Source organism: Esox lucius, chromosome 6, assembly GCF_011004845.1.
Source record: "Esox lucius isolate fEsoLuc1 chromosome 6, fEsoLuc1.pri, whole genome shotgun sequence".
Lineage (NCBI taxonomy): Eukaryota > Metazoa > Chordata > Actinopteri > Esociformes > Esocidae > Esox > Esox lucius.
In genome coordinates, this window is record NC_047574.1 from 16,263,906 (window position 1) to 16,287,844 (window position 23,939).

At 37.8% G+C, this 23,939-nt stretch overlaps 1 protein-coding gene across 11 annotated transcripts in view; it reads right to left on the minus strand.

Annotated features, from left to right (window-relative positions):
* Nucleotides 1-9,412: 9,412 nt before the first annotated feature.
* The window catches only part of LOC105010552 (ryanodine receptor 2), a 73,139-nt gene continuing 58,612 nt past the window's right edge, over nucleotides 9,413-23,939 (minus strand). For 7 of the 11 annotated variants that reach the window (XM_020047436.2, XM_013134215.3, XM_034292647.1 and 4 more), the window contains 23 exons: nucleotides 23,255-23,331; nucleotides 23,067-23,140; nucleotides 22,887-22,967; nucleotides 22,700-22,788; nucleotides 22,444-22,572; nucleotides 22,237-22,341; nucleotides 22,043-22,124; nucleotides 20,632-21,947; nucleotides 20,367-20,428; nucleotides 20,100-20,232; nucleotides 19,933-20,019; nucleotides 18,828-19,052; nucleotides 18,494-18,624; nucleotides 18,170-18,212; nucleotides 17,259-17,395; nucleotides 16,433-16,493; nucleotides 15,806-15,952; nucleotides 15,554-15,688; nucleotides 14,802-14,958; nucleotides 14,588-14,652; nucleotides 13,580-13,680; nucleotides 10,836-10,887; nucleotides 9,413-10,727 (listed from right to left, as the gene is read on the minus strand). In XM_020047436.2, coding sequence (XP_019902995.2) covers nucleotides 10,632-10,727; nucleotides 10,836-10,887; nucleotides 13,580-13,680; nucleotides 14,588-14,652; nucleotides 14,802-14,958; nucleotides 15,554-15,688; nucleotides 15,806-15,952; nucleotides 16,433-16,493; nucleotides 17,259-17,395; nucleotides 18,170-18,212; nucleotides 18,494-18,624; nucleotides 18,828-19,052; nucleotides 19,933-20,019; nucleotides 20,100-20,232; nucleotides 20,367-20,428; nucleotides 20,632-21,947; nucleotides 22,043-22,124; nucleotides 22,237-22,341; nucleotides 22,444-22,572; nucleotides 22,700-22,788; nucleotides 22,887-22,967; nucleotides 23,067-23,140; nucleotides 23,255-23,331 — 3,585 coding nt within the window. In that variant the 3' untranslated portion in view covers nucleotides 9,413-10,631. Of the gene's footprint in view, nucleotides 10,728-10,835; nucleotides 10,888-13,579; nucleotides 13,681-14,587; nucleotides 14,653-14,801; nucleotides 14,959-15,553; nucleotides 15,689-15,805; nucleotides 15,953-16,432; nucleotides 16,494-16,931; nucleotides 16,993-17,258; nucleotides 17,396-18,169; nucleotides 18,213-18,493; nucleotides 18,625-18,827; nucleotides 19,053-19,932; nucleotides 20,020-20,099; nucleotides 20,233-20,366; nucleotides 20,429-20,631; nucleotides 21,948-22,042; nucleotides 22,125-22,236; nucleotides 22,342-22,443; nucleotides 22,573-22,699; nucleotides 22,789-22,886; nucleotides 22,968-23,066; nucleotides 23,141-23,254; nucleotides 23,332-23,939 lie in introns of those variants that run through there. The other 4 variants (XM_034292643.1, XM_034292645.1, XM_034292646.1 and 1 more) reach the window with 4 other exon arrangements.

Genomic DNA, 23,939 nt, shown 5'->3' on the forward strand with positions numbered 1-23,939 from the left:
CCGTAATAGGAAATATGATTGTGTGCACGCAAGTGTGTGGCTACATCTGTTAAATGTGCACGCATTTGTGCCTGAGAATGTATGTGTGTTCTGTAACATGCTTTGAGCAACTTGTTTTTGAGGCTTGCATGTCAAAATATTTTAAAAATCACTGGGACATTATGGCTGCATAACACACAGCTGTAAGACTTCCGTCCTTATGTTTTGAGTAGCTTGGCCACTTGTCGTATATTGGGTCATCAGCACAAACCTATTTTGCCCCTCTCTGTCTGAGGAAATTTGGCTAGTTTTAGACATCCTTTGTCTTCCTGAATTGTGGTAGATGTGTGCAGCGATGCTATTTTGCCAGGGCCCGATGTGTATAGAAGCACATCTGCGTGTCTTCATTAGGTCTGGCACGAAGCATTGCCAAGGTGCCAACACTACAGGGCTAAGAGTGGCAGCAGCGTAGGTGCAAATTACATCTGGGACAGAGGAATAATACATGAACATGTGCGTGCACACACACACACAGACACACACAAACAAACAAACAAAGCAGACAATTAGCCACAAGCCACGCTTGTAGCACTCATATGGAGGAAATTGCATAAAAATAATGCAGTGAAAAAAGGCACATGGAATGAAAATGGACAGAAACTGTAAACCACAATGAACGTATAAACACAATGAATATCAAAACACTACACGCTCTTATTGAAACACATCGTTTGTTAATGTAAAAGCTGAAATCAAGGGGGTTTGTCCAAATATATATATTTGGAGATATTCACTGTCCCTCTATCCTGACCAGAGCCTGACCCTGGAAGAAGACCCATAGTATTTCCTAATAATGGTCTTTACTATGTTCCATGATAAATGTAATGCGTTCAAACGTATTGTACATCCCTCTCCTGTACCTTCCAACACCATTCTCTCTATGGACCATAAGTATTTCTACAGAATGCAACCTGCAGTAAAAAACCTTTTGGGAAATCTTACAGGACCTGCTAATTTTTTTTTGGGGCTAATTAAAGTCCTGTCAGGTGAACCTTGTATTAGATAAAGAGTGTACACTAATGCAACCAAGAATTTAACCTTTTTTTTAACGTAAGTATTGTTAATTACAAATTTGAATTAAAGGTGAAGACATGTCTGACAGAATGTATTGATTTCAGCCTTTAAACAAAATGTTCAATAAGGGTGTGTAGACTTTTGAAATCCACTATATTCAAAACAGGAGTAGTGATTCTGATCTTCAGCTGCTAAGTTTACTTATGCTGACGTTGCTTTGGCTTAATGATATATATTCCCTAAAATGTGACAGGTAATTAGAAAACTTGTCAATATGCCATGGTTGCTTGGTTTACAAAAACAAATCCAGAAAATAGCATTGAGATTTAAAAGGTTTTCTCTCCATCAAGTAAGAAATTATACCACAAATAAGGTTCTGGAAATTGCAAGACACAGTAATGTTCCTTATTGTTTAATTATTTTTTTAATCTGAGCCTAGTCACTATACTGTTGAGTGGTGTTGTTTGTATCTGAAGGGTTGCAGTGTGAGATCATAATGATTTGTGTTGGTTTAAATTAACCTTCTTTCAACATGCTTTGAGTGGAATGGAGGGATAAGTCATATTACAAAATCCCCAATTATGAAGTCCTTGGCAAGTGTCAAAAATGAAACAGCTAAGCTGGAGTGTATTCAGACAGTTTTGTATTTTGTGAACATGAAAAATTGTTAGCATGAAATAAAGAATGAAGCAAGAGGATAGCTGAACATATGTGGGGGTTTGACCAAACTGGTGTCTTTTGAGCAGTATAACCTCTAAAAAATGTATTTGATTTCTCCTCATTAAAACATTCTGTTATTTTTATCTTCATAAAAAAAACATTTTCCAATTTTAAGAATTGAAATAATAAAACATTGCTGTAGTAAATGCTTGTTAAGTGCCAAATAAAGTAAAAGTAAATCAACTGAAATGGGGGCATTACAAAATAATTATTGTGCCTCTGGGAATTTAGCGCTGACTGGGAGACAATGAGAGATTCCTCAGTTTTTGGGTTCTTCATTTTTGTTGTTGAAGGTTAGCAAGTGGTCATACATATACAGTGGGTACAGAAAGTATTCAGACCCCTTTAAATGTTTCACACTTTGTTTCATTGCAGCCATTAATGAGAAATAAAAAGTTCATTTTATTTCTCATTAATGTACACTCAGCACCCCATCTTCACAGAAAAAAACTGAAATGTAGAAATGTTAGCACATGTATTAAAAAAGAAAAACTAAAATATCACATGGTCATAAGTATTCAGACCCTTTGCTGTGACACTCATATTTAACTCACATGATGTCCATTTCTTCTGATCCTCCTTGAGATGGTTCTACTCCTTCATTGGAGTCTTGCTGTGTTTAATTAAACTGATTGGTATGATTATAGTATATATAATAATGGCAAAGGTCTTGTTCAACTATGGAAAAATCTAGTTAGGAAATTATGGAGAATGATATATTCCACTTTGCAGTATTCATCCACAAATCATTTGGTGAGAGAAAATAATGTCACAAACCAAAGATATGTTTTCAATAACAGGTGCCAGGTGATGAATTTATTAATGAATTAAATACTCAACCCTTGTGTATCTTTAGGATGTCATGAGTACATTTAAATGGACATGCTTTTTTTTTTTACATCAACTATGAGTCCCCTGGATGGAATGGAAATATATTGTTTGTTTGGCAATTTACAATTTTTCTCAACTGATATGATACATTTCTCAAAACTAAGGTCCATGCCCTCAAAACAATTACCAGAGCCAACTGAACCCTTGATAATTTAGCAAAACTGAATTCCCTCAATATTGTAGCCTGACAATTTGAAAGATTGATGAAGAAATGTATTGGTTACAACAGTGAAGATGTTTATTGTTTCTTTTTGAAGTAAATTACGATTTCTTGTCTTCAGCAATACTTTTACAACTGACTTCATTTAAAAAACAACTGGGGAAATAAAAGCTGTTAACTTAATTAACTACCTAGCAACCTAATATTGGCTAGCTAGCTCAGCAAATTTGGAATACAAGCATATTGGTTATAATTTAGCAGAAAATCTTAAGTGATCCCAGGTCTAGGACATTGCTGGAAATGTGTCCTCAGTATTCTTACCTGGAATAAGGGTAAAAGATAGAGAAAAAGAAAATAATAAAGCCTTCGAGTGACAAGAAAGGATCCCAAATGTCACAACATCCTTTTGGTTGAACATTGTCAGATTGCCTGAAGTCTGACGCCTGTGGAGAATATAGGGGATTAGTATCTGTGGCTACATAGCCAATACAATATTAAAAGGAGAACCTCCAGCAATTTAACTTTCCTTGGGTGTGATAGTGGTAAAACAAATACCAACTGGAATTTCTGTCTTTCACAATGGAACATTTTAAGCTTGGTAACCATTTGATTTTCTGTACTCAGGAATGTGTGGTACTTGAAGCCTAAGGCTACAGTAAAAAATAAAGGAGAATTTAAATATTTGCAATTTTTATGTCAATATGTCTTGGTATTTGGATTTATTGGATATTGCTAAAGGATAGAGTCTCCTGCTGAAGTTGGGTTGTTGGTTTAAGTATGGAGCTCTTTGTACATCTGCTTAGCATTATGCAGTAAAAAAAAAAATCTGTAATTTGAATGGACTTTGCAACATGAAATGCAATGAACCAAATAGATAGCCTACACTGCTTCTGTGGGCCAAGTAATGCAGCAACATAAGGAGATGATTTGCTGCCAGTGACAATTTAATATCCCTCACAGATAGGAATTTCAGGATTATTTTTGGCAAAAATATATAATATTTGGCAACAAATATTAACTTATACTGTAGTGCTGATGGAGTAACCAGAGTTATTTTTCTATTACTAGAAAACTTACTAAACTTGATTTGTTTTGTTGTGAGCTCAATCTACCTATGGATAATCCTCCATAATTGCATTGCTTCCATTTAAACCCATATATTATGGTTAATTTATAAAGCTTGATTATGGTATGCCATATAATCATCTGTAATGCACTGATTTTGAAATAGAAGGTACTTGTCCAGCCTACATTTGAGTGAGCTCATTTACATGTGTATTATAAATGCTATCTACTTTATTTCTCCAACACAGGTGTTCTAAAAAGAGACATGGTCTCCAACTTGCATAGAGTCGGGGATGAATATTGGGTTTCTGTCAAAGATGGAATGTTCATTCAGATAATCTAGAGTGAAGTGTTAACTTGCCTCTGTGGTCTCTGCCATTTCCGCCTTGTTTCCTTCGTACTAAAATCCTCATTGATAATGGTCTTTCTCTTGGCGAGGAGGTCTCCAATCTAAATGGTAATTTTGGGGAGCCTTTTTTCTTCTCTTGCTCTCAGATGGATATACATGTTTAGTGAGAAACATGATAGAAACTGTCTCAGTTGCAGGGGAAATTAGAGTTGCTATTATATTGTGATAATTTTGCATTTGTCAGAGGGAACTAAGAAGGTAGGTTTATGTTTTATATATGTTTTATATTGGGGGATTTGAATTTATTCTATTCGTTCTCTAAAAATATCCAACAATTACCAAGAGATAGCATTAAATAATTTTAATAACCACACAATATTAGCAATTTATTTGTGCATTCAAAGTAATTGTGTTGTCAGGTTGCATTGTATGTTGAACATTCTTCAACAATATTGACCTGCTTCTACTTTAGGATCATTCTAATACAATATATATTTATACCACTTTGTAACATATGCATGTTTGATCTTAATATGTACCTACACCCAAATGTTTTATACTGTATGAAATCAATCTTTTCATCTACTTGTGCAATTGAAATGTTAATGCTGAAGTCTTTGAACTTGAAAAGGAAATAGCATGTTTCATTTTTCTGTAGTTCTAGTTATTAGAGAACAATCTTCCCAACTGGATCAGAAACAGTACTAGTATAACCCCAAAGTAGCTTTATGAAGCATTGAGTAGTGGTTTTGAAAGTTTTCTAACCATAATAATAGGGCATGAACATTGGTCAGATGGGAAAAACAGAATTTTATGACATCAAATGACAACAGTGTAGAGATTATCAATGTTGGAAATGACAATTGTAGTTGGAAACGGCTGACTTTTAATGGAATATCAACATAGGCGTATGGAGGCCCATTATCAGCAACCATCATTGAAGTGTTCCAAAGGCACGTTGTGTTTGCTAATCCTAAGGCTAATACTAAGTTAAAATTTTTATAAAGCTAATTGATCATTACAAAAACTATTTTGCAATTATGTTAGCAGAGTTGAAAACTGTTGTGCTAATTAAACAAGCAATAAAATGAACACAAAGAACACAGATATTGGAAAGAGGAAGATTGGAACAAAGTATTATGGACAAATGAATCTAAGTTTGAGGTGTTTTGATCATAAAGAAGAACATTCATCAAACAAAGAACAAATGGAAATATGCTGGAGGAGCTCTTGACACCATCTGTCAAGGTGGAGGAAATGTGATGGTCTGGGGGTGCTTTGGCGGTGGTAAAGTGGTCAATTTTTACAGGGTTAAAGGGATCTTGAAGAAGGAAGGCTATCATTCCATTTTGCAATGCCATGCCATACCCTATGGACGGCAACTTCCTCTTACAACTGGACAATGACCTGAAGCACAGGTCCAAACTAGGCAAGAACTAATTAGGGAAGATGCAGTAAGCTGGTATTCTGTCTATAATGGAGTGGCAAGTACAGCCACCGGATCTCAACTGAACTGTGGTGGGAGCAGCTTGACCGTATGGTACATGAAAAGTGTCCATCAAGCCAATCCAACTTGTGGGAGTTGATTCAAGAAGCATAGGGTGAGATCTCTTCAGATTACCTCAACAAACTGACAACTAGAATGCCAAAGGTCTGCAAGACTGTAAAAGTGGAGGATTCTTTGACCAAAGCAAAGACTGAAGGACACAATGATTATTTGAATAAAAAAATCATTATTTCTAACTTTGTCAGTGACTATATTTCCAATTAATTTAGCTATATTTCCTATTCAAACTAAGTTCATGTATGTTTTCATGGAAAACTATGACATTTCTAAGTGACCCTTTAACTTTTAAACAGTACTGTATGTATTTATTAAACAAAAAATATATTATGGATAGTACATGTATTTTAACAAACAAATTACACTGGATGTATCTTTAAATTCTTTTAGTTTCAAGAAATGAAATAGAAACAGTCAAAATTAAATAAAAGATATGAACAAATAAAGCAAAGATAAAACAGAAAATGTGCCCCTTTACTGCTTCCCCCAGCCAGATATCGTCCCTCAAAGACATCCGAGAGGACCTCAAAAGACTCCAGGCCAATAGCAGGTTAGAGGACAGGGAAAAGCACTGGAGCCGTGTGCTCTCTGCCGGCTGAAACTTTTTACACAAATAAAAGGTATCTGGGAAGATCTTGAATTATATACAAAAATATCTGGATTTGACAGAATAGGTATTAATGTATTACAAGCTATTCTCATTCTCTTTTGAAGATTCCAGGCCCTATCTTCCTCTCTTTCCTTGATGGAAAAGTGTCAAATGCTTTACACAAAATGTATTGGTTGACATGGGACATTTTAAATTTTACAGAGCTGTAGCATTTTGAAATTTAGGAAGATGTATGTAATACCGTAGTCTCAAATCTGTACACATCTGAAATTTTATTTCTGAAATGTTTGTAGGTTTCCCTCAACAAGTCAAAGGAGGCAATGGCTTGTTCTATGAATAAATCCCCTGTGGTAAAAATCCCCAGGTCTCTAAGGTATTCTCAAGGTTAGAAAGGGCAAAGGATGTTTCTCCATTTAGGCAACAGGAATTACATTAGTCAAAAAAACAAGGTCAAAATTATCTTTAATTGGTTTCCAGATACAAAGTGTGCTATGTCCGGTATAATGGGATCATTATACATAGTGACAAGAGACATGATCACAGTGCCAAAAAAAATGCTTTGCAATTCTCATGCTCTATCCTAAGTCATATGGACAAAGCAGAAGCATCGTCAAGCCCAAACATGACAATACAGATGTTAGCAGCCAAAAAGTGCAATACAACATTAGGGAGTGTCATTCATTCTTCCCAGCCAAGATATTGGTAAGATTCTCCAAAATGTTTGTCTATAGAGAGTGGATGTTCACTTCTAGTAGGGTAAAAAGAGAAATGCTCTGATTTGCTTTGCTTCCTTTCTGGTATCAGCTTACTCTTCTTGGTTTTCACAGTAGTTTCCTGTATTTCTACCGAGATCTGTTTATAGAAACTATAAATCCTCTGGTTTCAGTGAGGGGGGGGGTTACATTCCTCTCGGACGTTCTGCATGTTTAAGGACCAGGGTAGTGCCTGATGTATAATATATATATATATATATATATATATATATATATATATATATATATATATATATATATATGGAATATGTCATTAATGTCCTTGGGGGAAGTAAGTAGTCCCTCATACACAGATTTAACTTTTTTTTTTAATCTATTAGGTCAATAGTTTTTTTTGGTATGTTTGGAAACAAAATATTTGTGTTTGGTATGGAGAATGGATCGACCAACTTTAAAGTATGTAAGTATTAAGGAATTCCCAGGAGTTAGAAGCGCGGCGGGCAGAGGATCAATCTAAGTACTGGTCCAGCACACATTTCAGGTCTCCAATGACCAGATTAGTCTGAGAGCTGGTACAAGGGCCTTTAAGTCTCAGAAAAATAACAGTGTACCCAGCTATGTCTTCCCTTAATTCTATGATAAGCTCCCAAGTGCACTGAGAAATACCTGGCTGACTTTACAGTAAGAATGTGCCTAATTATGGATGCATGGCGTTGAGCCTGCCCAGTCTCTGCCTCTGCTGGAGCATCAACGATGAGTCCCTTTATCTTACTTCAGGCAAGTAAACAGACCTCAAGTGAATCTGGTTTGAGAAAGTAAGAAAACCATGCTTGACATTTCTGTCTGCTTCAGACCTTTCAGTCTTCACTGATGGAGTCAACACTTTATGGTCGTATCTGTTAATAACTGCAAAACATTCAGTAGGGATGAACAATGTAAAGCAATAATGATGTTTGAGCCCTAGTTTATTTGAAAGAATTCTATAATGACATGTTGAGTCATAAAGAGGGAGAGACAGGCATAGGCTATGGCAAATATGCTCAGACATGTTGTAAGACCCAATTGAACTATGATGGTAATGGGGGAGATGTAACGTTGGCATCCCACTCATCAAGTTGAAACAGAAAGCTTTCTGCTTGAAGACCTTATTTCCTTTTGTTATTGTCTTCTACTGTTTAATATATTTTCATATATTTTGCTGCGAAAAAATGGGAGTGGTCCAAAAGTACCTACCTTGCCTGTGATGCATACACAGATATTCTACAGCCATCTGCACATGAATAATTGTTTAGTTTCATATTCCTGACTCCCAGCCACACATTCATTATCTGAATGCTTTTGTATAATCTGGACCTCCGGGCAGAGTTGATGGATACATACTTCATTGATTTTCCACTGAAATCATATGACTGCTAATTATATTTTCCTTTATGTCACATTAGTGTATATTATTGGTTTCCATCATTCATAGAAACCTAGTGGGGATTTCAACTCTAGAAATTTGAGTTATTATCTTTGCTCATTTTCGTTCAAGAGTATTCACGTTTGCCTTGTATGTGGTATAACGTGCCAATACAATATTTCATAATTACTTTATAAGTGTGGTCTGAAGTTGATACATCTACACATATGCAATACTCTGCTAATTGGGCTGCAATATCAGACCTGTGCTGTGCTGTTGTCCACACTTCTCTGTTCGCCCCAGTAATAAGGCTGATCTAATGTAGCCAGACTCCAACGCAGCAGCCAGACATAGATATACTTCCAGCTGCAGTCAACATTACTTAAGTACTGTTTAAGGGTATTGGGAAGTGGTGCCGTCTGTTGGACTATGGAATAACAAGGTTGCTGTCTGCTCTGTAGTCGTCCATCATGTTCAGTATGTCTTTGATCGAGGCTATGTGGCATGTAGCCCTAAATACGACGTTTCATTTTGGGTTGATTTTAGGACCTTTGTCTACGTTTCACTATACTGTGTTCTGGTAGATTTGAGGTCTGCTCAGCTTATTTACCAGTTAAATTCTATTCTTCTATTTGGAAGAATTACAAACATTCAGACATATTTAAATGGGATGAGAGAGGGGTTTCATGCTCTGAAGGATGTGACCACCATAAACCTCTGAGATATTCGATTAGGTTCTGCATGGAAATGTCTACCATCCATTCATGTGATAGTGTTATTTGAGATATATCTGAGTGGCCTCTATCATAATATAATCCAACATGGTAGGGACATTCAATTTTATTCTACAATGGACATAATACAGGACAAATCAAGAGCATATGTATAGACACTTGAACAAGTTTAATGAGCTTTCAACTATAAACAGGGAACATTAAACCTGTCTATGATCAAGCAGTTGCAGCAAAACAAAGCCCTTATAATTCCCAGCTATATCTAAACCAAGGCTTTGTAAAACACAATGCAAACATCATCGTGATAACTGCAGGTGGCACACCTGATCTGTGTTCCTCCTAACAATCTAGTGTTTTACTGCATATATATCCTTCCTTTGGTCCAGTAATCAATGTGTCATGCTCAGAGCCTCTAAGAACAGTTTAAGGACATCTGAAGCAGCACAATGTTAAGCATGTGTGATCCATTTCACGGTCATGGTAAGGGTTAGCCCTGGTTTCCTCTGAGCATAGTTGAAACTGGAAAGTCAGCCTGATAATGGGTGGGTGGCAGGAACAGATGTGAATGTCAGTGATTTTTGTCCGTGTAAAAGAAGCACACCAGAGAAGACAGAAGACTGAACCGTGAAAACATGCCTCGTTGACATCCACACACATTTAGTGTGCTACTTATTGGTAATGCCTACAGAGCAGCTTATACACATTCAGAAATGGAAAACGACTAACGGCCTTGAACACCATTTGGTTTTCATCAACGTCTTTATTTTAATTGAACAACTAATTCTACCCTTCTGCCAGAATGTTAAGGACATAAAGTTAGAAGAACCAGAGTGAAACCTGCTGAAGTGAATAATTCTCTCCACATAAAACACATTCATTATTCTTCCCAGCTACTAATATCATCCTTCTGTATTTGACAGTCCACATTATTTGGCTGACTGAATTATTATGTTGTATCTGGTTAACAGATGCAGTGCACAAAAATACAATAGTTGAGTGCATCTCACACAGCATGTTTGTGAATACTTTTAAAGGATATACAGTGAACTCTAGAAGTATTGGGTCAATTACATGTTTTTACCAAATGGTTGAATGATGATTGACTGGAAGCTATGTTATATAAGATTGCATACCACAAGAGATCACACTATTTACTGTTATAAAACTGTAGCTTGGTTAACCGATTCATACTAGCAATAACACATTTCAGGGGTTTGGGGTGTATTGTCAATATACCTAAGCTAAGTGTTGCATCCAGGCACTCCACAATGTGGTGTGCTTAAAAATGCCCAGCTCTTATCCAGGGTATTTTGGCCTTAAAAATATCATGATTGAAATTATACCACAAGCATCGGGTATCCCTTATCCCTTCAGCTCAGTTGGTCTTCATACTGTTTACGAAAACAGTCACCAACAGGGAAGAATTCCCAACATCGATCCTGGTACATCTTCCACACGTAGGATTCCTATTAAGCACAAATCAGCAGTGTCATGGGCAACAGTACAATATTAGGCAACACCATCTAATTTGACGTAATTCCAAGCACTGAATAAGTGGGTATCAGCAAGGTCACCTGGCCTGTATATTCGGTTTCATCTTTATTAATGAGGTACATCACAAAGAATCTGTAAGGAGAGAACAGGTTGAGAGACACATGAGAAACGTTACTGTCACAATTACAGGCAGAATCATTTGTCAATAGGGATGATGCTTTCATAATCAAATTAAATCTCATTCAATAATATATTGAGTGCAGTATGCGTATAAATTGATATTGTTGTTGCAAATATTGAACATTTGATGTAGTCGCCTATTTCCACTATAGTTCAATAAATATTACAGAAACTGGGCTCGCCACATGCATAGGCTGCTACATTTCACCTTTGTGAGGAGAAAACATTTCTCTACAAACACGCAGATTAACCTTAAAGAAGTCCAGACAATTAAAACCCTTATTTTTTTTCATGCAGCCTTACTATATGTAGAAATATAATATGAAAGGATGCAATGTTGGTGTCACTCATTTGATATATAGAGCACAATGTGTATCTGTCATGATTATCAGACCGTGCATGGCTGTTTATAGCCATTTGTTCATGCCATTTATAGACCCACCACTGACTTTAATCTCTCTTTGATGCATTCAGTATGGTCTGATGAATAATGCGCTCATTCGCTTTCTGCACACTCCAACCTCTATTACTCAAATGTTTTGCGTAGGCTATTCGTTCCCCATACTTCTCTAAAACCCAAAGTATTTAGCTTTATAAAACAATATGAGTGGGGGAATATGGAGTATGAAAATGTATGCACACACTCCGGGAAATCTCTCTGGATCAGAGCAACTGCTGAGTAACTTGAATGTAAATTTAACACAGTTCAATAGGTTTCATGAGCTTTGACGGGGGCCTAAATGGAAAGTGACTGCTGTGACCCTGACAGTGAAACCGAAATGCGCAAATCTTTCCCAATTGAATGAGACAAAAAAAAAACAGGGCAACAAAAAGTGTACAATATAACTAGATTGATAGCTAAATACAGCCCAACATCTAAATACGATTACATTTTTTGGGGGGGAATGGCAACATAAGGGAAGAGCAGGTGGTGAATGATAAATATGGAGCCAAGCATGTGCCTATCTGGGGAACTGAGAGGGGAAAGAGAGCAGCCTAAATCCATTTGCAGCAGCAGGCTCAACTGATACCTGTATGCTTCTTTGCAGTAAACATGACTTGCCAACAGCATGGGGGAGAGCAAACAGCACTTCACACTGTTTGAGTGACAGAGAGATGACGTACTGACAGCAGAAAATGTGGCTTTGATTCTCCAATTACAGATAATCAAAAAAATTGGCTACTCCTACATTTGCCATTCAGCCCTCCCACCACCTACCATTCCATAAAATATCTCATTACCCTCCAACACCTCAACCACATGGGTATAGTGTAACCTGTCAATCTGAACAAGGGCATGAACACACCCTGGACTATTGCAACTCAAACGTATGCAATCCAATACAGGCAACTTATCCGGGACGCTGTAGCCACTGGGCATACCACCAAGTTCTCCCCAATGTCACCCCAGCTTCTCCACACACTCCACTGCCTTCAGTCCAAGCAAGAGCATGGTGCTCACATTGCCCCAACCCCACGTCCCTACCCAAGCACTCACTTCTGGTTTCCTGGCCCTCCTATCACTTTGAATCGGCTGCTTCCCCATTTCTCCATCATCATGTCACCAGAATAGTCCCTCAATATTTACTGGAAGGGAGAACCAAGCTCACTGCTTTACACTTTCAGAACGATTTAATCTGTAGCTTTATAAATTGCATTGGTTGCAGAATCATAGTAGGAGGTCCACGCAACATACCATTGCATGCCTCCAGATATATTTTATGTAATGTTATTCCATCAATGATTTATGAAATGACATGTCCATTGTCATTTCTTGCTTAAATAATGATAGCAACAAATTGACAACTGTTTTGTGAAATTGTACCAACATATCCTGTTTGCTCCTACTCAATCGTGACTTTTATGCTTCAGGTAATTCATCTACAGTGGTTGGATGGTTACTTGGTTAACGATATTATGAAATTATTTTTGAAAGTATCATGAAAAATGTATATCAATAAACAGTGTTAAATAAAAACACCCTGCTGTGAATCAGGTCATTGGCTTTGCAGAGAGAAGACATAAAGGAGCTAAAAAACACATTAGTGCATCCTTCACATAAAATGTAATGAAGTTGCATATATTGAGTATACAAACTTCCTATTGGACAAGTGAACCTCCACTTTAATTGAGATGAACATGGCGGTGCTTCCCGGAATTACTGGCTAATTACAGAGCCGATATCTCCAAACTACATTATACTGAAGATGAGATTCAAGGCAAAGTAAATAGGCTGCAGTACAAGCCTGGCAAAGCATCACCAGAAAAGATACCCAGTGCCTGGTGAAAAACTGGTGAAAGTCAAAGGGGGGTGAATAGCTTTGAGAGCCAATTAAAATCTGAGAGTGTATATTATTACCTTATAATAATTGTTTGATGTAAAATCCAAACATTTAGAGTTAGAGTTGAAAAAAGCAAAGATTAAGATCACAAATAATTGCAAAAGGCACTGTATAAAGAACATGTTATGCATTACAGTTCGCATATGACAGAGGTATGACATCAGCAACCTTTGTATGACTGACATGTAATTGCTGTGAAAGTGGGATGTAAGTAATGGGAGAATTTCACAACCGTTCAAAAGGCAGAGGCTCGAGGCTACAGTTTTGGAGGTTTGGTCAAGTGAAGTTTTACAAGTACTCACAGATAGTTTGCCATGTTGTGCTCCTGGAGAGTGTGCGTTTCAAATCCATGTGGCACATTGTCCAAGTACTCATTCCCTATTCCACAGATGAAACACTTGGTCTACAGAGAAGGAAGATAACCAGACACTTTATCCACAGTTAGTACATTCAACTAAAGATAGCTAGAATGGGCAAAATCACCGGCAGTAGAAACATTCAGAACACCTCATTCCTTAAACAGTCATTTATACATTTTGTGTGAAAGGCATGCATGCATTAGACAAAACAAATACTCTCATGCATTTGTTTCTAAAAGGTTCCTAGTGGATTTAATTTCAAACATACAGAATTTGTATGCTAAAATATACATTCTGGAAAAACATAGAACTGGCTTTTTCTGCATTTGCCATGTTCTCTCTGAAATGTGTCCCAATTATCTCCAACTCATTAGTAATATACTGTAAGTGTCCCCTCATTAAGGCTACTGATAACCCATTTAAAACACTCTGACAACACACTTTCTGAATCTACTTAAAACATCAGCTAGTCTCATCAACTCACTTACTTATTAGAGCTGACCTTGAGGTAACCTTGAGTGCAAAAGCAATTTTGTTACCACACCCAAATCGGCACTAGGAGGATAACTTCCAAAGTAACTTCTACAGATCTGAACTATTTGAAAGAGAATATTTCATGTGCAGGAGGTTCTCCAAGAAGAAACTGTGTGTGTGTGTGTGTGTGTGTGTTTGTAGGCCCGACACCCAAACGTTCTCTATTTCACTTGGGACAACCAGAGTTTTTAAAACGCTATACTAACAAGAGATGACATGCACCTGTAGGCTAAACTAAGATTGATTAGAATGAAAAACCCATGAGAATAACCAACCAGATTATTCCATTCATGTTCATAATGGAAAGGTATCATTTCTGATGGTACACTTGTTCTCTGAGCTTACCGATGCGAACCCGAATACACATTTTAATCAGCCAAAATGTTTACAGTGTGAAAAGCACTTCTGTCATTTCACCTCCATGTCCTCTTTCACCTGCTCCTGTTGATCACGCAGCTCCCCGAAAGCATCTATTATCAAACCTGCAAGAAACAGGGACAGAAACATGCATTTGGGCATTCTCACATTACATTTTCAACAAGACAGAAATGTCTGTCTGACTCAATGGAGAATAATGGATAAGTGTGTGTGTGTGTGTGTATGCGTGTCGCATCAACAGGTCTAGTCTAACCCTGAATGATGGCCAGGAGGATGACGATAACAAAGAAGAAGAAGGTGATGTCAAACATGATTCTGACCACCTCAAACTCATCCCCGGCTGGGTCGTCAATCTCGTCACCAATGCCGCCACCCGCCCGTACGCCCACATACATGTGGAACATATAGCACTGCAGAAAAAAATTGAAAAAAAGTACTTTTATTCTGAGTTGCTGGGGTGGTGCATAGTTCCATTGTGAATGAGTTCCAGTATACTGTGACAATAACAGGGACTGCAACCCCCTCCCCCTTAAAACACCAATAGATGATTTGCAATTACATCTCAGTATGACTCATTCATGATCTCACTTCATTTCACTAACAAGTTGAATATAAGAACTGATTGTTCACTTACCATCTAATCTACCCAGACATGTGCCCTTGTTAGGAGATGATCAACGTTATTCACTTCACTTGTGAGTGGTCATAATGTTTTGGCTCATCAGTGTGTATCTCAATAGGGGCATCACTGCCAAAAAAAGATTTTCCTAGGTTTATCTGATTTTGACTATGTGTGAGTGTGTCTCTGCACTGCTAAATGCATTTAACCAACAGCATAGATTTGTGTTGCATATTGGGGGGTCAGGGTCAATGGATCCCAGGATATTCACTCTTTTCCAGGGGGGGTCACATTGAGCTCTCACTAACATTGTTGGGGTCATGACCCCCCCCCCCCCCCCCCCCCCCCGCTTGCACTCTGATTTGACACCCCTGCATTTAACTCACAGTGAGCATGTCGTCACACTTCATGTCAAGGGCTTCTCCATCCTCACTGTTGTTGTAGAACTTGCGGAAGAAGTTAAAGGCCACTACAGTGTAGAGATAAACCACCACTGCGAGCAAACCCAAAGTCAGGACCAACTGACAAATACATAGAAAGCGATACAAGGTTATACATTTTAAGTATCATGCCCCAAAGGGGAAAAGAATAAAGACTGAAATAACACGCATGCACACACATAGTTTTAAATACTGTACCTGTTTGCCATTGTGGGTAACAGAGGTCAGGATAGTTCTTAGAGTCTTAAAGCCCATGGCAATATCCAACAGGTGAGCAGCGAAGAAGAAGTTATTATAATGGCCTAGGACTGATATTGTCATATACCATGCCAGGTACAGGAATGACTATGTACATACACAAGAAATAAAACAGGAAGACATGGGTCATATGCCTTGTTGGCTATCTTGGCTAAGTAATACAATCTATGGATAGTGGTAATGTGGAAGCACAGAAGAAGAGGAAGAATTCAGTGCTAAGTTGATTATATGGAAGTATTAAAAAAAAAAGAATTTTCTAACTTTCTTCATCTGATCTGACCAAGAAGTAGGTTGTAGGTATGCCCCAAACATAATTTACCTTTGTTTGTCAGATTTAATATGCTAAAAAAATCATCACATCTTGTAGTGGCTTTTAGCTCTCTAAAGCCACCCTTTCAATGAAATCAAGATAATCCAGATTTTTTTGTATCAAAACATTTATTATCACTAAATTTTAATTAAAAAATCTAATTGAATATTTTCCAATTATAAAATCTGATCAGATAACATTTAAAAAACTGGGCCCAAACACTGTTAGACGATTATATGAATAGCTGCTTTACTTACATTGTCAGTGAACACTACTCCTAGTTTCCAAATCTGGTACTTAACATCAATGGAGTTGAATCTGAAACGCATTACAGTTTATTTTCATCATTTGGGTACTGTTATCACAAGTATCTGGTAAAAAAACAAAACAGTAAGAACATTTAACATTGACTGAGTACAATACACATGATCAAATACTCAGTGTTCCATTGTGCTCAAACAACAGAGCTATAAAAATCTTACATTGCTTATGTATGACACAATACTGTAAAATGTATATTTCACATCTTTGTATACACAACTGGTAATAATTTAAGACAGGGTGTGAACACTGGCAATGTCTTTTAACATGGAGCAGGAGTATAGCACATTTGGATTCACCATGCCAAAAGATGTTTCCCTCAGTGCAGGCATAATGAAGTGTGGAGAAAGGAACAGGCTGGTGGTCTGGTGCAGTTAAAATAACCAGGAACTTAACACAGACAAAACTATAGAAGTGCTAGTTGAGGAAACACACCCCGCATCCACCTTTTGAGACTGAGGCCTCAGATGTTAGCTCAGTTGAATCATTCAAACGTCTAGGGACCATCACCTCCCACAATCAGGTAGGAAGACAACATCACAGCCATCACCAACAAGGCAGCACAAACTGTGACCCTTCTTAAAGTACATTATTATTTGTAAGGGTTATGTCCTATTTTACAATGGTGAGTATTACACACAGTTATTCAACATTGATTTGAGATTTGCAAATATTAGGAATCTTCCATAAACACAGAGCTAATAACAACAGAATCTGATTATGAGAAGTTCTGATTTAAGGGAGAAACACATATCCACTCACAGAGCTGTCCAGACAGCCTCTTTCTTAGGCCTTCTCCTCTCTTGTCCCTCTGTACTGAAGTCCAGAGCAGCTTTATCCAGCCCCAGCAGTTCACTAATGCGGTCACAGCCATAAAACGTCCCATATTTATCCATCACCTGAGGAGAAAGATTATGTTAGATACTTTTTAAAAACTCAGGAGTTTGGAAAACCCCTTAGATTGCCTGCCTAATAACTGTTTACCATGGACTTCAACTAGTGTCCCATACAAGACAACTTTGGTTCATTCAGAGGACTCAAAAATGGGACAGATGCAAGTAGGAACTGGGAGGAGGGGACACACAAAACCACTGCTTCTGGGAAATGGCCCTGTGCCAACACCACAATTACCAAACACTGGGAATATGGGAAAACACACGTCACACAAGTTGTATAACAGTATTTTCTTGGGTTATCCAGGTCTCTGTAAGGGAAAATAATGAAGGTCCTGATGAGCAGTACGGGCCAAGATGAAATTGACATTGCTGACAGCAGATCTAAAGTTCAAAGTCTAAAAACTCTGCATGGATTGTGCAGGTCCGGGACACATCTGTAATTCCAATTCCCCTCACTCTCTATTTTTCGACAACAACACAGGGAGTATTAGCTCTCCCCCCAGTTGATGCTTGCCTTGCATAGGTGAAACCTTTCCCCCCTTAAATGCATGCACAGATAACCAAAACAATGACAAATTGCCCCTGCCACTAGTTGATCTGTCAAGAGTCATCTAGCAGCTAATTGGTTTATAGTGCAAGTAGAATATTGGGATGTAATTGATGTAAAAATATACTTATTATCATTTAACAGAGCAGGTGTCCTCTAGTTACGGGTATTATTATGTATTAATATATTAGAATAATGTATCACGATGGTGTGGTGGCTGATGTACCTACCTTCCTTTTCACAAATTTATCCCAGTAATTACTGGGGAACGATCTACAACAAAACAAACAGAAAAATAATAATATTATAATTCACTATGTTACTTATTTTGGCAGAACTAATTTTTAAAACTAATAGAATAAATAGATAAGAGGTCCAAAATAAATGTTTTAATGGTCTTTGGCATTGGTTGTTTTATGTTTTTCCATAATTATTTGTTAAACTGCAGTACATCTGCTTTACAGCTGTCTGCAATGCAGTTCAGCCAATGTAGATGATAAACACAATTCAGCAAGAGAGCAACAACTGTGTAATGGGAATATGAGTGAACTGACTGTGTGTTGATAACCAGCCTGTCCCATTGGCTTTTGATGTCCTCGTCAGGTGGCTGCTTAGTGACATAGAGGCCAGCAAACTCCATTTTTCTTGCCACTTCCTTCTCCCGCTTAAAGACAACCAGCGGGACCTAGCAGCATGTCACAAACAACAGAGTGAAAAAAAAAGGTTTATACCTTAAATGCACAACATTTCCTACTTGGCGTTGTATTTATTTATTTTTTAGCTCTCCATAGATTGAATTACTTGCTAGTGCACAGTATGGTATGTCATGTATTATAGTTTGAGGCAATGCTTTTTTTGCTGTCATTGTTTGCTTCATAGCTCCTGTACCTTGAGGCAATAGTAGCCAATGATACAGCAGAAAGATATAAGGGTGTGAGCGATGGACAGGAAGCGGAGAGTGGGCTCCATGTAACCAGTACTCTCCTCCAGGACAAACTGCACACTTTCTGAGGTGTCATCAACCCGAGTATCTTCTTTATCCATGTGCGCTGTGCTGACAATGAGCACTCCCACTTCCTTCTGTTCCTCACTTAAAGAAGAGGATGATGACACCTGGACATGTGTATGAAATTTGCAATACAATTAAACCTGCCTTGCCTTTTAATCAATCATTACCCAACGGACCAAAAAAGAGAAAACAAATTACAGCCATCAACATTGCCTAACACTGTAAATATTCTTTCATATCTCTGTGCCATTTGTTCATACTTTACACATAGTATGTAACATAACATTATCACAGGATGATTTCTTTTCTACTTTGAAATTATAAACAGGCTTTATTGCTGTAAACAAAAATAATCTTGGTTTTCAGTTATTTTTCTAATTCAGTAACAAGTGTTTTATAGTTTCTCATAACGGCCAACACACAATGCCTGAATGTTTACTACATTTTCTCAAAACTATAAACACACGTAACTTGCACCATATTAACCAAATCCCAGACTTCTCACACAAGATTAAGCATTATAATCAAAACCATCTGTCATATAAACAAAACTTGGCCCTAAAAGACATACAAAAGCATAAAATACCATGACACTACTGAATACCAAATGAACACTGGTGAAAGGAATTCCATGAAATGGTATGATTACAGTTTCTCTTAATTGGTCATTTTAAAAAAATAAATAAAATTGGGGTCAAGTTGAGGTCCATTATAAACTCATGTTTACTCATGTTAATACTGTATATGGAGATTAAACCGAAATCACCCCGTCACACGAATTGTGTATTTGTACCTCCTGTATATACTGTTATTCATATCATTTTGCATTTAGCCCCTGTTAGTCTTATTCCTATAATTGCGTATATATGGGTATCCTTGTGTAACTACTCTATAGTATTTGACCTATTTTGTTACAATTGCTTGTAGTATAAACAGGATCAATGCAACAACAAAAAAAAAAGATACGTTGAGGTAGTCACACACCTTGTAGAAAAGTAGAATGAAGTTTATGGCAAAAGCAGCAAACAAAGCCAGCATCCGCATGTTGTAGAAATTCCTCGCAAAGTAATTCTGAGAGTGAGACACGGTTAAATTTAGAGGAGCATGACAATGTGTGTGTGCCTGTGTGAGTGTGTTAGAGCGTTTCTAACCAACAGTCTCTTCTGGACAGTGGTCATCATTTCCCAGAAGGCTGATTCCTGATGCTCTGGCTCCTCAGGTTTGTTGAAGCATCTTCTAACTTGCTGTTTATCTTTGGCTCCCTTCTTCTCAGAATCTTCTATTCTGCAAAGGCACTTCTAAACTTAATCTGAGTGTCAACTTAAACATGTTCATATGTTTTCATACATGTTCCATCTTAAAGGTTGTCATATTTTGAGTTTCACTTTGCCTAAAGATGTACTGAGAAAGAAACTCACTCTGCTTTCTCTGACTCAGATACTTTCTCTTCTTCTCTGTCTGTTTCTTTGGCACCTGGACTCTGGTATTAACATGATACGCATTAAACATGAGCACACTGGTAATTTCTATCACTCAATATAATTTATACAAACTATCATCAGGTATCAACCTATGTGAAGGTCTAAATGTAATTAAATAAATACAGTATGTTTTTATGGACAAAACAAATACTCCGTATGTAAAACATGCTGGGACTACTTTGAAAAAAGACATAAGTAATACCTGGTGTTTCCCATTGGTTCCAGCAGTGGAGTGTTGGCCAGCAGCTGCACTGAACCGGTCAGTCAGACTGTCTGTTAACTCATAAGTCATTAGCCTGTATTTACCACCATCTTTCCTCACTCGCAGACCAAAAATGTCAGACAAGAAATTGGTATCCCTGGGGGAAATGGCTGACTGATCTGGACCACTCAGGTCCTCACGTAAGGAGAACTGTGTGCTGTGAATTCTCTCCCCGTAACCCCCAGACCCTCCGGTGACCTCATCAAGTGTGGGCTCAAATATGCCACCAAAAAGGCTGACCATCCTCATCTTCTTAGCCCCCTCTATCAGTCCTCCATTCACAAAAACAATGTAAAGTACATAGAGGGAAAAATGAACTACAGAACAGACACAGTGGACCAGACCAATGAAAATGGCCCCAAAGAAGGAAACATTTACCATGACTAAATCCCTCACAGTCCTCTTCTTAAGCTGCTTCTTCAGGTTCTTCACAGACAGCATAGACATCAGCCTCATAAAACCATACGGTAGAGCAAAAAAAAGGAGCCACATTGTGGACACAGAGAAAAGAAAGTTTGTTGATTTCTCAAGCTGCACTTCTTTCTTACTCTCTGTTTTTTCATCCTTTTTACCTGCCGACCTGTCAGTGTCGGTCCCTGAAATATGAGCAGCCAGTTGCATTTCAAAGATGGTGTCCTCGCAGAAGTTGACAAACATCTCCATTTTTTCTTTCCCATCGCCCTCATTAACCACGTCGAATATGAACTGTCTCTTAGACTCTTTGACTTGAGGCTTCTCCCACTGAGTGCGGCTAGCCTCGCTGATCTCAAAGTAGACCCTCTCGATGCGCTTGCCACTTCCAAGGATCTCAATGCGCCCGAGGTATGGCTGGAAGTAGCTCAGAACACACTCTGCTAGCTCCAGAAAGGTACCAAGGCGTGAATCGTGAGGCATATGCTCCGACAGATTTGTTAGGAGAACAGCAATATTGAAACCAATGTCTTTGGCTGGTTCATGGAAACGATTGACAAATGCATGGCAATCCAGGAGCTCACTTTCATCCGTCTTCATGCATGACAGTAGGAATTGTGTCTCACGGTGGGAGAAACGCTTGTAGGCATCCATGGCCCTCTGGAAGTCCTTCTTTGAAATGCAACCTCTGCTGTCAGGGTCATATTCTTTAAATGCATCAGAGGAGGTCAGGTCTTTGAGTTTGAGGAACATGTCAAAAAACTTTAGGATCATCTCAACATTGCTGGAGGATTCCACCAACATATCCACCATCTGTTTGCCAATTGTTCCATTTACCACATTACCTAGAGACGAAAGTGAGATGAGTTTATCTTTGGCTTGCAAGGGTAAAATACAGTATATTCACTATGAAAAACAACTCAACCACTATGGATCTTACCTTCTAACATGGACAACAACATAACAACCATGTCCTTTTGCAAATCCATAAATTCTTTCAGAAGTTCAATTTGGCTTGAATCCTATGAATGGGAACATACCAAAATAAACCATGGAACAACTACTTTAGAAATACAAATACAAAGAAATGGTGCTTTACTCTATAACTACACATGTGATCAACACCATACTAACCTGAGACAGCTTCATCTGCATGTGAGCAAAAACATGTAGAAAGCCCACCACTGCATCCCATAAGCGACTATGGGCCAGACTTTGCTGATTGCCAGTACAAGGACCCTCAAAAAGAACAGTAAAAGCAGAGCAACGATCATTTACATTTAACAACACAATAAATGGGTCAACCTCATAGTGAAGAAACTGACAGCACAGTCAACCAACTTGGATATACTCTGTGAGACAGTTGAAGACCTGTTTGGCCACATTAATGGCCTTGGAGAAGTTACGCTGGCCATGTTCGTCAATCACATCCTTCCCAGAGTAATACCAGAAGAAGTCACTTATCGACTCCTGGGCACAAATTTTGAAAAGAGTAAAAATATATATTTAAAAAGGCTTGTAAGTAATATTGAATCATACAGACCATTTCAAAGCATGCATTATACAAATAAGGAGCTCTGACGAATCCCATTTGTACCTGTACTCTCAGAAGGTAGTCAACAGTGGAGATTATGATGTTCACGGTTGTGTTGTTTCCCGTTTGCGTTCGCAAATAATTCTGAAAATCTACAGAGCAATTTGCAATTGTAATCATTTTAAAATATGCCAACAACACGTGTTAGGTGTAACACAGACATGTGAGATGTGAATAGTATAGTGAGCACCTGAGTTGTGTCCTTCACAGAGGAGTTGTAGGAAACGAAAAAGGTCACAGGTCAACTCTTCGCCAGGCATTACTTTCTTCCCTGAGAGAGAGATATTTAGGAAAACAAATTAATTTGTTATCAAGCCAAGGATTTTACTTTTACTGTTAGTTTAATATATTATTACTATGAATATTGTACCTGAACTGTCCTCAATGACCATCCCTAATCCTTCGGCTTTGTTTTGCCTCTCAAATGCATTCAAATCCAGCACACTGGGTGAAATAAAAGTTAACACGAGAACAGTTCTTACATGTCAGTCCTGTCATGTTTACTAAGTGATCATTCTGTTACATATGTCATTGAGGATTATGTTGGCATTTACCCACCTACAAGATAGCATGAGTCCTGCCACGCTCTGGAAGAAACCCACATCTCTCTTATCTTTTAGATATTCCAACATTTTCTGTCAAACAAAGATCACAGAGAATTTGCTTAATTTAGGAGGTAATGCTGCATGACAGAGAGAATTAAAAATTCTGGGAATATAAATATGATGCTATACCATGTGGTAAATTAAAATATGAATTGTAATTAAATAGAATAGTTAGAATTGTATTAGAAAATCCTTAAATTGCTATTGTGTGACCTGGTGCCCACCTTTAGGGTTACCTGTAAAATAACATATACAGGGATCATGGATAAAACCAGGGACAGGTGTGACTTGCAGAAACGACACATTAAATAGTTTTCTTTCTTTTATTTGTTAGTTTGCTTCCTTAGTTTGTTATTATAATTATGTATGTCTATTCAATTTGTTTATTTTTTTAAATCAGATTGTAACAACCTCTCATCTGGAAATGTTGAAATAACTGTCATTTTTACATTATAGTTCTTTAGCAGATGTCCGGGACATATAGGAGCTTTGACTGTCTTTCTATTGGAAGGGAGGGGCAGTTCCCGTTGCTGCTCTATAGGCAAGCATCATGTTCTTGAAGATGATACAAGCTACAACTAGAAGGTTTTTTACACTTTGTTAGGAGGACTGGACCGACCTTCCGGAAGAAAGAGCAG